Here is a 14738-nt window from a genome sequence, read left to right as displayed (position 1 = left end):
CAACTTCACAACGAAGGGACGGCTGGCTGTCAACAAACAACTTCTCAATTTCAGAGACAATTTCAACTTCACAACGAAGGATATTGGACTCCAGACAATGCAAGTTCAACTTCACGATGAAGAGACCGCTGCTTGTCAACAACAACTTCTCAATTTCAGAGCCAATTTCAACTTCACAATGAAGGATATTGGACTTCAGACAAAGCAAGTTCAACTTCACGACGAAGGGACCGCTACTTGTCAACAACAACTTCCCAATCTCAGAGCCAATTTCAACTTCGCAACGAATGATATTGGACTCCAGACAACGCAAGTTCAACTTCACGACGAAGGGACCGCTGCTTGTCAACAACAACTTCCCAATCTCAGAGCCAATTTCAACTTCACAACGAAGCATATTGGACTCCAGACAACGCAAGTTCAACTCCACGACGAAGGAACCGCTGCTTGTCAACAAAATTTCATTCAGAGTCAATTTCAACTTCACAGTGAAGGATATTGGACTCGAGACAACACAAGTTCAACTTCACAACGAAGGGACGGCTGGTTGTCAACAAACAATTTCCCGGTTCCAGAGCCAATTTCAACTTCACGACGGAGGATATTGGACTCGGAACAATGCTACTTACTTGGATTTCAACTTCACGACGAAGGATATCCAACTCAAAGAAGGATTATCTGCCATCAAAATTGTCGAGTTCGACTCCATTCAGCTCGATGACACATCAATCGCACTACTTTCCGGTTGCAGTCGAGGTTTTCAAGTCGAGAAGATGACCTGGGTTAGCAGTGCCTTAGTGATAAGCAACCATTTTCAAACAACATAGCTTAAGTCAAGAAAAAGCTATCTGTCAATGAATATTTCTGAGTTCGATTCCGATCCAAGGTCTTTAAACCGAGAAGAAGACCGAAGGGTAACGGGAAGCCACGTGCTGATTCAAATTCCGAACTATGGCTTCAATTTCATATCATTTCAAGATGAACTCGACTTCACGATGGAGGAGTCATCCGTAACTCAATTCGACAGGGAGTTATTGAAACATCAGAGTTAATTTTCAACTCCACTGAACGAAAAGTGTGTATTTTAATCTTTGCCCTATCCCCGTTACACGACTATGGGCAAAGAGGGGCAGCTGTCAACACACATTTTCGTCCTACTAGGATTCAAACTCCTAAAAATAGGATAAAATTTTGCTAGGATTCAAACTCCTAAAAATATGATAGAGTTCTACTAAGATTTAAATTCCTAAAGATAGGATCCACAAGCACTATAAATAGCCATTGTAACTCACCATTGTAACAGACGATTTACACACAAAACATAGAGGAAAGCACGGGAAGATACAAAGGCAAAACTATTGTAAAGGATTCGAAAAGGAAATAAAAGGTAGCATTTTCTTTTTTCTTTCTTTTGCATATGCACGTTATTTTTCTTGAGATTTGGTTCGAATAACCCAAAACGTGGGTTGCGCCGATGACCAAAATGGGTGGGGTTTCGAAGTTTCGAACCTAGATCTACCCCGAGGCATATTTTTAAAAACCGGTTTGATTTTCGGTTAAAGGAGGGAAAGAGCTTTTTAAAAATCTATATTAGTCCCTTTATTTATTATATTGATATTTTATTCATTTATTTTTATTATTCATGTTATTATTATATATATATATATATATATATATTAAATTATTTTCATTTATTTTTTACTATATTTTATTATTATATATATATATTTCTTTAATATTTTACTTATAAGTCTAATATTACTATATATATATTGTAATTATCTTTATCTAGTCATATATATTTTTTATACTTTTAATAGTTTATTTATATACCTATTATTAAATATATATATTCTTAATTATTTTTATTTGATTATTTCTTTATTTATGTAATATATCTTATAACTTTATATATTTATATTATTTTTTATTATTTTTATTTTTTTATTCATTATTATTATATTATTATTTAAAAAAAAACCTTGTGTCTTTATTATTATTATTATTAAACATTATATTATATACTACTAACTTAGAGGGCCTATTTTTTTGTCTTATTTCTTACTAAAGCCCCCCACTTTCAGTGAATTTAGAGGGTAGCTTTTCTATTTTTAAGTATTTGGTGTATATATATAGCTTATTTATTTTATTAATACTTTGATATATATATATATATTTATATTTTTTTCATTTTTTTCAAATATTACTATATATAATTATTACTTTACTATTTTTTTTCTTATCTTACTTATTTATTTTATTTTTCCCTTATATCTTATTTGTTTTCTTTACCTTGTTTATCTAACACATTTCTCGATTTTTTTAAAGGATATTTTCAAATCAATCAAGGGTAAGTAATTAGGATCGAAACTTTACCTTTTAATTAAACTTGTTATTTTTCTTAATTAAGACAACTATAAATTACGTAGTACCAAAAGGGCGGTTCAAGGGTGCTAATCCTTCCTTGACCGTAACCGACTCCCGAGCCCGACATATTTCTGGTAAGACGCAGATCAGGTAAGAAATAGGATATCCAATCAACCCATTTATTTTTAAATAAATGATCGGTGGCGACTCCAATTCACATTTTTTTAAATCGAAGCTCAATTCCGTGACCCAACTGAAAGACAGTTGCAACACTTATTAACTGAATATTTATTCATATTTTGATAATAATCTAAATTTTGAGTCATATATACAAATTTATTTATCAGATCAGTCATTTTTAAAAAAAAAATCATAACAGATCAGGAAGGTGTTATACTATAAATTTATCTTAAATGAGACAGGTATTGTGGAAATAATTTAATATATAAATTAATAATATATTTTTCACATTCATTGCATCGTTAATGTGACAAAAAAAATTTTAGATAATTTATTTTTAACGTGTTGAATTTGAAAACATTGTTAATTTATTTAATGTTAATTAAAAATTAATCCGCAATGCACTAAAACCAACCCTTGAATTTTGAAAATTGTACGGAATCGGTAAAACGTTACAAGACGGACTTTCGAAATTTATAATCACCCAACAACAGTCCAGTCTCGTTCCCAAACGTGGAACTCATTGCTGAATCCCAAAATTACCCACAACATAATTAATTAAATATAATATTGATAGGGGTACTGATGTCTCTTCCATCTATGGCCTTGATCAAGCTTAAAAATGTGGAATACGGGGTTGGTCGTTTCTCCACAACCATCAGTCTAATACGACGGCAAAACAAAAACAAAAAATATATTTCAAATTAGGGTAACTTACACTTATAGTCTATAAACTTCAGGATATTTGTATTTTTAACATAAAACTTTTAAAATTTATATTATAATCTTTAAACTTGTGCTTTTTTATTATGATTTTTATCGATTGATGTTACTGACGAAATTTGATTTAATGCCTTTATATATAATTTTCTTTAATAAATTAGTATCATATTAATTGATGTAACACATTTATGTCATTTTCCTCCACAAGTGTAGAGATAGTAAACGAGTACAATTTCGTAGATTTCATACCATACTCACTTCGATTGGACGGGGTGGGTATATATTTATTGGGTAGTGGGTGGGTGTGGATGTAAAATGGCATACCCACCATGAGTAGTGAGTAGATGATGGGTTTGAGACCTTATCCGTCCTGCATCTGCTCGCCCACTAACTACCCACCATTTAAATTTTGGGCAATTATGAATATAGGTATAATTTTAGTGGCTATTTTTATAAATCTTAAGATTTTATATGACATGACTTATAACTTAACTATATATTAGGGTATAAACATTTTTAGAATACATGATGAGTGATGGACATACAGTTAGATAATGAATGTGGAGGTGAATTAAAGAATGTACTCGCTTTGACTAGTGTAAATTTAAAACTATTACTAATCCTAGGTGATGTATTAGTGATAAATACAAAATATTAAATAGATATGAAGATAAAAAAATTGATATTTGCGCCTATCCCACTTATTTATCATCCCTATATAAATGTCATCTTTTATGGAAGGGTATTAATTTTTGAAGGAAAATGTTAAAAGAAGGCGTTATAAAGTTTTTATAGTACATGAAGCTGCAACATCAACTGTCGGTAATTAACCACAGTCAACAGTAATCATAATAAAAATCATAATGAAAGTGAATTAAATGTTTAGTAATTATGATATAAGTTTTCAAAATGCAATAGCCAAAACACAAACATCTTAAAACTTTAGAGACTACCAATATAATTATCCTTCAAATTATATTATAACAGAAACCACTTTAGCCCACCCTTCCTGACTCCATCACTCAGATAACCGTGCCCCATCATATCCATCATAGATTTCTCCAACCACCATACATAACATCCCTCCACCATCATACATACATTCATACATACGTTACCATAAACTGCATCTCCCTCCCTATATATACGCGTTTTTTTGCCTGAAGTTTACCCCTTCAAAGTTTAGCTATTCTTCTGAGATCTCTCATTAACCAAACATCTTTAATTAATTTTTAAAAAAATTCAGTCAAGTAATGGGTGAGGTTAGTTAGTTGTTCTTTTCTTCTACATTCCCTCTGTTCTTTCTCTTTCTAATCTTCAATGATTTGAGATTTTTTGGGGGTTTTAATTTATAGTTTTGTTTCTTGTCTTCCAGCAAAAAGGAGGAGCTAAGCCTGAAGCTGAGAAGAAGCCCGCCGCCGATGCTGGCGCTAAGAAAGACGACGGCAAGATTATAGCCGTTTACAAGATTGATATGCATTGTGAAGGTTGTGCTAAGAAGATTAAACGCTCTATTAAACATTACGAAGGTAATTGGTGCTGGTTGATTGATTGAAATAATGGGAATTGATTTTTGGAATTTTTCAAACTTGAATTGGAAAATCGATTTAGTTCGTTCCTGTGAATGGTTCGCCCATTTTTTCCGGAATAATCGGCGAATTGGATAAGGATCAGACTTGATTACTAATTTTTTCAACCTTAATAAGAAATTTGAATAAATAAATAATCCATATGAAGTTTCCTAACACGGAAGTTGTTGTTGTCGTTGGTTGAAGGCGTGGAAGATGTGAAAACTGATTGTGGAGCCAACAAGTTAACGGTGATTGGCAACGTGGACCAGGCCAAAATCGGGGTTACGTTGGCTGAGAAAACCAAGAAGAAAGTGGACTTAATTTCCCCTCAGCCTAAGAAAGATGCCGCCGCTGGCGGTGGTGATAAGAAACCCGACGCTGAGAAGAAACCTGAGGAGAAAAAAGAAGAGAAGAAAAAAGAAGAGATAAAAACTCCGAAAGAGGTAAATTTTTACATGCGATAGTTTGAAAATTTTAACTTAGATTTTGACCAGTTTGAGTTAAGCATGATTAAATTATGTTTGATTATACAGAGTACGGTGGTTTTGAAGATCAGAACACATTGCGATGGCTGCATTCACAAAATGCGAAAAATTATCTTGAAAGTACATGGTAAGTTAATTAAATTTAAGTTTAAATTAAAAGTACATTTTAATTAATTTAATTAACTAATGTTTTGTTTTTAATTAAAAAAACAGGAGTTGAATCAGTTAACGTCGATGGAGCTAAAGATTTAGTAACAGTAAAAGGCACAATGGACGTGAAAGACCTCGTCCCTTATCTTAAGACTAAGTTGAAACGCAATGTCGACGTGGTTCCGCCTAAGAAAGAGGACGGCGGTGAGAAAAAAGACGGTGGAGAGAAGAAGGATGCCGGCGGCGATACTAAAGAGAAAGGAAAAGAAGTCGCTGCTGCTTCCGGAGGCGAGAAGAAGGAAGGCAGGGGCGGAGAGAAAAAAGAGGGCGGTGAAACGAAGATGGAAGTGAATAAAATGGAGTACCATGGGTACGGGTATCCTCCACAGCCAATGTATTGGTCGGAGGGACACGTGTACGACGGTTCCAGTTCGAGTTATGCGGCGGAAGGGTATCAGAGTCACTCCCATCACGAGCACGGGTACATGTCTCATCCCGGGTATGTTAATCAGGGGTATATGATGGACCCGCGGCATCCCCTTCACGCTCCTCAGATGTTCAGCGATGAGAATCCCAACGCCTGCTCCGTCATGTAAGACGGTGGATGATGGCCAACAAATGTAAATAGAAAATCTTTCGAGGGGTAAATAGGGAAGCTCATGAATCGGAAATACTATAATTTTGGAACCATCAAACCGGCCGAAGCCGGCTTGGCATAGAGCGGGTTGATGTTGAGTGGGTCGTCATCGGTTCTTTCGTTTGTTGTATTTTTCTAAATGGAATTATGAAATAGAAATTGAATTTCATTTTATACATTTTAAAGAAAGGATTTTCATTCTATATGCGATAAAATAGCATTGGTGGCGATTAGCGAGTGGCAACGGAGGATGCCACGTGGTGCCGTCCTTGATTTAATTTAATGATTTTATTAGTGGGACTGGTGCTTAGATTAGGACCTTTTTTATTTTATTCAATCTTTTGGCTTTGACGAGGGAAAAGGTTTGGGTTCTTGCGTGGTACAAAATTGGTTTTGTGTAGTACATATTTTATTTCATCCTGGGACGGTACGAAAAAGGGATGAATTAATATAAATTAGGATACAATATATAAAGCCGTAAAGGATTATGTTTTATTAAGTTTTGTATTATTAAAAATTATAATATAATTTTTAACTACTAAATGTTAGTTTTTTAGTTATTACGGTTAGGGGTGTATTCGGTTCGGTTCGGTTCGGTTTTTTACCAAAAATTGAATCGAACCGAAATAAACAGGTTTTCAATATTTAAATCGAAATCGAAACCGAATAGTTAAAAAATCGAAAAAATCGAAAAAACCGAAACCGGTTTTTTTGATTCGGTTCGGTTTTTTTAACGGTTCGGGTTTTTCGGTTCGGTTCGGATCGGTTTATCTGTTTTTCAATAAAAAAATCACTTGAAACTATAATTTTTTTACAAAAATTGCCTATTCGGTTCAATATGGAATAAATGGGTTCCATATGGAAAACCCGAACCGAACCGAATCAAAAAAATGAAGCCTTTAAACCGAACCGAAAACCGAACCGTTTAAAGTCAAACCAAACCGAACCGAACCGTTTTACTCGGTTCGTGTCGGTTTTTCGATTTTCTCAGTTTCGTTGCTCAGCCCTAATTACGGTACGAAAAAGGAATGAATTAATATAAATTAGGATACAATATATAAAGCCGTAAAGGATTATGTTTTATTAAGTTTTTTTATTATTAAAAATTATAAATGTTAGTTTTTTAGTTATTGAAAATTATAAAACGATCATTCGATTATTTATATATTTTAAATTTATGTTCAATTAAAAAAATTAACAGTTGTTTGAATTATATATTAACATGCTGACTGAAATTTGATTAAAATCATATTTTAATGTATTGAGTATTAGTTCGATGATATAATGTAAAAAGAATGCCGATACACAAAACGCAACTCAAGCTGTATCAGATTGTATCATATCTCAGTCAATATGTTAACGTTCAACTTAGACGACTATCAATTTTTAATAGAAAATGATGAGTTTAGAATATATGAGTAGTCAATGATCATTTTATAACTTTTAATAGTCGGAGACTCAACCAAACAATAATTTATAGTTATATATATTTTTTATATATAATTTTTAATAATTGAGAGACTTAATTAAATAACACCCTACAATAAAAGTATCAGTTTTTTCTAGAATTTGTTAGTTTGTATAAGATTATTTCCAGAAGAAGTTTTAATTAATTTAATTAGATCAAACTGATTTGGATTTTGTGGTTTAGTAATAACCTGTTCGAACTGCAAAAGCTTACTCTATCGGAAATTCAGAATAAAAAAAAAGTAAATCATTTAATTTTTGCGAGAAGACAGTGAAAAAAAAGACAGCTTTACTTTCTCATGGAGATAGAAAGAGAATTTAAATTATTGTTTTTTTTAATTTTAAATTTAAACATTGTATAGGTCAAATGCATAAATATTTATCGTTAAATAATTAAAAATATTTAAATAAATATTATATTATATTTACTCTAAATTTATTAAAAAAATTAAAAAGTAAAAATTGATCAGTCATTGTGGTCAGGGTCACGTTTATAGACTATTGCACCATTCTTTCCAGGGTGATGTTAATTTATAAATTATTTTGAAAATGAGAATAAATCAAACGTGATTAAGAAAGAAAGGAAACCCCTTATCTCTTTATGACTTTAATCCGTAATTATAACGTTTGCTGCATCATCTTCCCCACGGTACCAATAATGCGTCAAGTATTTCCAATGTGAAAATTCAAGGTGGATTCTTCTCTCTAAAATCAATAATGCATTTGTTTTGGACATATTAAGAACCAAAGTCTTTAATGAATGGAAGCAAGTGCATAGATAGATGGTGTCAAATCTAATTAAAATTTCTTCAACCTTCTAAGTTTTTTTTTCCTTTTTTGAATTAATCAATTATATCCAATATATTGACCGACTAATCCATATTAGATATTGCAGAGAGGATGACGACCCTCCCAACCCAGTTTGCTCCATTCGTAAACGCCAAGATTTAAACCTCTGACATTGTTTAAGGGACTTAGTATCTCTTCCCATTAGTCCAATTGATTGTTGGTACCAACCTAAGTTTTGAAAAATCATATATAATATAAACGCATGAGTGCTGAACGACGAGACTGGAGTTTTTGTTTCTAATCCAACGGTGACGTATTCACAATTATATTCTATTGCTGGAATCGGGACAACACAATCATTCAGAGGATAACAAACTCACGCCTCTGCTTGCATCATCCCCTGCTATTCTTTCTTATTTTCGGATTACGACTGGGGCTCGGGCCTTCATAATTTTTATCTAATCTTCTTATTATTAAAAAGATAGTGATGCATTTTTTTAACATTATTGCTAGTTTTATTTAAAGAAAAACTCAAATTATAATTAAAATTGAAAATTACAAACTAAACATATAATTAGTTATTTTTTTATAGCTATTCACGTAAGATAATAACCCTAATTTTTTATTCTTTAAAAAAGTATATGAAGATAATACTTATGTAATCCTTTTAATTTTAGTTTAGTTTTATTTTGTCCTCCAAATTTTGTTGTTAGTTATACTTTACTCCCTCAATCAATAATTTTCTGCTTCTAAAAAGACTCTAGTCCATATATGACATTACGTATGTGATGCAGTGAATTTAACAGTAGAAATCAAAGAAACGACGGCAAATACCAGATTTTCCAGGCAACTTTTTTTTTTTTGCATATATATCAAATATAAATGATGAAAGAATCTCTCCCTTTTTTTCCAAGCACCAAAAGTCAAATTTGCTTCCTTTCATGGATAATATGTCGAGCATGGAAACAACCCAAGTTTCCTTCTAAAAAATCTGAACGCACCGTGTTTTTTTTTTCTTGACTTTAATGTAATCCATCACTCAAGATTAAGATCCCATGAGTCGTATCGGATTGGATTTTTAATTTGTTTGAATTTATTTTGATCTTAAATCTCTCCTTATGTATTTGATCAGAACAAGATTTAGAAGAATTCCATTAACTCGAAATTAGATATGAATTTTTACGTTAAAATACACCATATCCAACACGACCTATATATTTTTAGGTCAAAATCTGCAAGAACTATAATATAAGTTTAAGTCTTTTAGGATTTTAAAATTTTATAAATTAAATTAATAGTGTTCATTGAGCGTAGCAGAAATATCCTATATATATATATCTTTTTATTGATAAGATAAAGACCTAATTAAAAAAATAAAATAAAAATATATTATTGTAATTATTCCTATATGTATAAAGAATAACTAAAATATTATATTGAATCAGGTCAAATCGAATTATTTATATCCTAAACTCTAAATCGGATTGGAGCCTAAATTTTTAAAATAAAAAATAAATTCCATCAAATTGAATCACTTGAAATCCATGAAACCCTATTCAAGATGGAAACAACCGCAACACAGAGAAGATGGAAGGAACACAAGATGGAGTGGCTGGTAAAAGTGGAAAGGAACGTAAGCCAATATGTCATGGCTCATGAATCGTGGCAATAATATTGGTTTTGGTAGGATTAGCACAAATGAGGTCGCCTACCTAGCTACACCCACACTCTTCTGTGTTCTTCTCACACACAATCCTCCAAACCACAATTAATCAACTTTTGTAAACCTTACGCCACCATTCCTATATTTATAGCTGAATTCATTTGTAGAAAGGGGTGGATAACTAGTTGAATTTAATTCAATATGATTGGAAAATACTCGTTTTTTACGGTAAGACGTAGATTATGGTAATTCAAGATGATTTATTTCTTTTAATTTGAATTAAGAATCTTAGTCAATTATTTTATGGAGGGTGCATTATAAATTGTATGATACTGAGAGAAAGAAAGTTTTAACCCCTTCCATGAAGGTTTATATACGAACCCCCTTCCATGAAGGTTTATATACGAACCCTTAGTGATGACGACAGATTTATGATCTTCTAATAATAAATTTGATTATGATAATCATGTGGGTTTGTCAAAGATCATATCAAAGAATTACAATTAATCGGAGGATACATATCTCCCAAAGCTTTGATCAACAAAATAGTTCTTCCAAAGAAAGTACAACACTCGTAAAATAATTTCATATGATTCCATTTAAAAAAATAGTAAATTTATGATTTTTTTTGCATGTTTTCCAAACTGAGTAAACTAAAACCAAAACGTAACCTTACAAAATCTCAACTTAAAGCATGTCCACTGTGTTTTTTACTACCAAACTAAACCTTGTACGGGTCTTACATGCATAATAAAAATGTTTCATATTAGTGAAGAAGGAAACAGGCAAACATGGCAGAAATGGTGTGGAATGAGGGGTTGTTAAGCAGGCCGAAGATAAGCTGATTTAATGAAATTTGGCATTGTTAAACATGACAAAAATGGTGAGACCTAACAGTTATTTATTTATTAAAAAAAAAAAGAAACGACCAGCTTACATAAACCTTATTTAATATAATAATGAGTAATATAAATATTCCTTGTTCGTGCTCCAATTCTGACATCAAGTTTCACATGCAAAAGAGACTATTAAATAATAATATTAATAATAACGTGGCATGACAATGATAATAATAATGAATAAATTAAATGAAATCTAAGTTTTAATTCCGAGGGCAAATGAACGATTGGAGATGATGCTATAATTGAGAACCCTTTCATCATACAGCATGATTCTTAATTATATGCAATATTCTATTTATGTTATGTTTTAAAGTCATCGAATGGCAAATGATCAACTGAAAATGGTGGTATAATTGGAAACCCCTTCATCATTCTTTTATCGTATACAAGATATTTAAGTTCTCTCCTAGCGTCTGAATACTCTCTTCATTTTATTTTTAGTTTTAATTCTAATTATTTAAGTTATACAAGTCCAACAACAAAATTGAAATTTTTATTATCAAAATAAATTAATGGTTACAAAATTGTTAATTTACTAAATTACTTGATTAAATATAGGGATGGGCATAGGTCAGATTTTTGGTCCACTCGACCCGACCCAAGAACAATGACTCCTCCACCTGAAATCCGACCTGACCCACATAATATATACCCTCCACCTGACCCGAAACTGACCTGACTTTTTTGAAATAAAATCCGTACCCGACCCGACCCAAAATAATAATAAAAATATTAATTTTATTCAATAAAAACAGTGATTTAATTGAAAAAAAAATAATATATAGAGGAATATTATTGTAATTATTCTTAAATATATAAGATAAAATTATATTTTTTCCTGGTCGGGTATTTTCACCCTAAACCGAACCCGACCCGATCCACACACATCCTTTAAAAAAACCAACCTGACCCGGCCGACCCCGAATTCAAAAAAACCCCAACCCAATCGAATCGGGTCGAAACCCATCGGGTCGAAACCCATCGGGTTCAGTCCCATGCCCATCCCTAATAAAATGTGTAGTTTTTGGCTGTTTAATGGGATGAGTCGATAATCTCATGATCAAATCAGAGTTTAATTACTAATTTATTATACAAATATTTAATATGATTAAGATTTTAATAATTAGAAAAGAATTAGTTTGTATTCTAATTCAAATTACATTAGCATGCGGCAGCAACTTTTTGAAAATAAGTTCATGAGGTGGAAGAGTTTTAACATGCGGCAGCAACTTTTTGAAAATAATCTCGTAATAGAATTAATATTATTTTTTTAAAGGTTTAAATTCAAACAATTAAATTTATTATATATATATATATTCAATATCAAATAATTAAAAGAATTTTAAATAAGAATACAATAATTTAAGTAATAATTTAAATTGAATAAATCCAAATATACATATATTTATAATTTAATTAAACTTAAACCTGATTTTATTATATAACCTAATATTTTCGATATGATCTTCTATACCCATGCTTTTCTGTATAACTACCTGCATTTGATTTATTAAACGGATAATTCGGATCGGGTTCTGAAGAAAAAATGACAATAGCAATCTTTCCAATTCAATTTGTTCCATTCCAATAGTAGAGTTTTTATTCAACTATAACCCCAATGTTACGATGATAACCATCATTAGCATCATGTCCCTCATCCATGACCATGCATTTATCTCATACATACATGACATACATGATGGGTCTGAAATGGGTTTGGATTTAAGGAATATTTTCTCTTTCTCCGTTCATGAGGGTTTACTAGAATATTAAAATATAATAACGAACATAATTACATGATCAGATATCGTAATCATGGGTTTGACATTGATGGAGGTTAAATGAAAAAATTAGGCACCAGACATGAGGGCGACTTATTAGGCCCCATTCCACGTCACTCACACGCGGTGCTCCGCTGGAGTTTGAATTTGCAAGCCAACTCCCTTCCTTTTCCTTTTTCCTTCATTCAACTACCCCCTTTCCTCCTGCTCATTTCAATGCCCTTTTTCTTTTGTAAATTTCAAATTCAACATTTGACAACTAAGTAAATTTATTCATAATCTGTTTCTTTTTTTCTATGGGGCTTTTATTATGTATTATTTTAAAATGTTTTTAATATATAGCTAGCATGTTTATTTCTCGAATTAAAATCGATGGTCCATGTTAACAAATACATAAGATAATCATAAAAATGGAGGTTCATGCTTCCTTATTTTAATACCAAGGTTGTTACTACGTCCATTACGACCGAAACTAAAGAAAAGCCTCTTCTAGAATAATGAAGAGGAAATGAAATGTTTATCGCTACTATATTTAAAGTTTTTAGTCCATGGCCATTCTTTTGAATTCTTACTTGAATTTATATTCAATATTTGTGATTTTATTCCATGTTAGTAATTTTGTTATATTATACAAAATATTTTCTATTTATACACAAGAATATTATATAAATATTAAATATTTTGGTATACATATTATGACCACTTTTAAAACATTAAAATTTAAGGTAAAGTACACTCGTGACTATTTAATTGTGAGAAGATTTTAATCTAATCATCGATCTTTTAATTCTGTCAATCAGATTAATTAATCATTTAAATGATGTTAATCAAGCTACCTTAGCATTTGATTGAGGAGTTGACGTGATAATTAATAAAATTAATATAATTATAAATTTAGTCTTCTTTACTTACAAATTCGATTAATTTGGTTCTAATTTTATTTTAATTTAATAAATTAATCTTGAATCTTTGACGAGGGTTTGACATGCCTTTACCATTGGATCAACTCCCATATTTGGTATATGATTTTCAATTTGTTCTATGTATCCCATATTCTAGTTAATGCCAGAAAAATAAAAATAAAAGTGACAATGAAAGGACTAAAACCTAAGTCAATTGAAGAGTGTAGAAGCATGTAAGCTACTAAGGTAAATCTAATTATTGATTTTAAATTGAATACATTTTATATGTTTTTTAAAATATAATTAATGCAAGATTTCTTCTATTAAATATTAAAGATATGTGATTTAATCGATAATAATTAAATAATTAATGATTTTATTGATAAAACTAGAAAATCGATGATCAAACTGAAATCCTCTTATAATTAAGCGATCATAGTTATAATTTATCTAGAATTTAAATATTAAATATATTGAATACACCCTCTCCTAATGTCATAACCATTTAAAAAAATAATTAAATATTATTTTTTAAAAACAATTATGAATAATAATAATAATAATATAAAAATAATATATTTATAAACCCGAATAAAAACGGATGTCTACACCTAATATTAAATTTATTGAATACACCCTCTCCTAAAGATAAGAACAAGAATTATATACATATAAAAAAAGAGCTTAGAATTTGAAGTATGTAAACGGGGTTTGTTGACAAGAAAAAAAAAGTATAATTAGCAGTTGTATTAGAAACCCACGTGCAGCAGTTCAAACTTGAAATTATCTTTAGTGTAAACTTAGGGGCCAAAGGTTGGGTTAGTTCTACCTAATATACGATTAAGAAAAGATGTTACTGGAAATGTTAATATGTTTTTTAATATTTTCGGTAAAAATTTACCTAAAACATTATTATTTTTACATAAAACATTAATGTTTATTAACATTTATGGTAAAGTGTCCAATATTACCATTTCCAGTAGAAAAAAATAATATTTTAAGTAGCGCTTTGCCAGATATGTTAAACATTTATGGTAAAGCGCCCAATAATAATATTTTCAGTAGAAATAATAATGTTTTAGGTAATTTTTTAACAGAAATATTAAAAAAAATATTTTCAG

At 30.7% G+C, this 14738-nt stretch overlaps 1 protein-coding gene across 1 annotated transcript; it reads left to right on the top strand.

The window, feature by feature from the left end:
- Window positions 1-4448: 4448 nt before the first annotated feature.
- Window positions 4449-6291, top strand: LOC120214226 (heavy metal-associated isoprenylated plant protein 6-like). Its single transcript, XM_039212179.1, has 5 exons — window positions 4449-4532; window positions 4646-4799; window positions 5046-5284; window positions 5375-5453; window positions 5540-6291. The coding sequence occupies exons 1-5, from the start codon at window positions 4524-4526 to the stop codon at window positions 6070-6072; spliced, it is 1014 nt and encodes a 337-aa protein (XP_039068110.1). The 5' UTR covers window positions 4449-4523; the 3' UTR covers window positions 6073-6291.
- Window positions 6292-14738: the final 8447 nt, after the last annotated feature.

Source organism: Hibiscus syriacus, unplaced genomic scaffold, assembly GCF_006381635.1.
Source record: "Hibiscus syriacus cultivar Baekdansim isolate YM2019G1 unplaced genomic scaffold, ASM638163v2 tig00110056_pilon, whole genome shotgun sequence".
Taxonomy (NCBI): Eukaryota; Viridiplantae; Streptophyta; class Magnoliopsida; order Malvales; family Malvaceae; genus Hibiscus; species Hibiscus syriacus.
The sequence above is the reverse complement of the archived record's forward strand: the minus strand, read 5'-3'. Positions and strand labels throughout refer to the sequence as shown.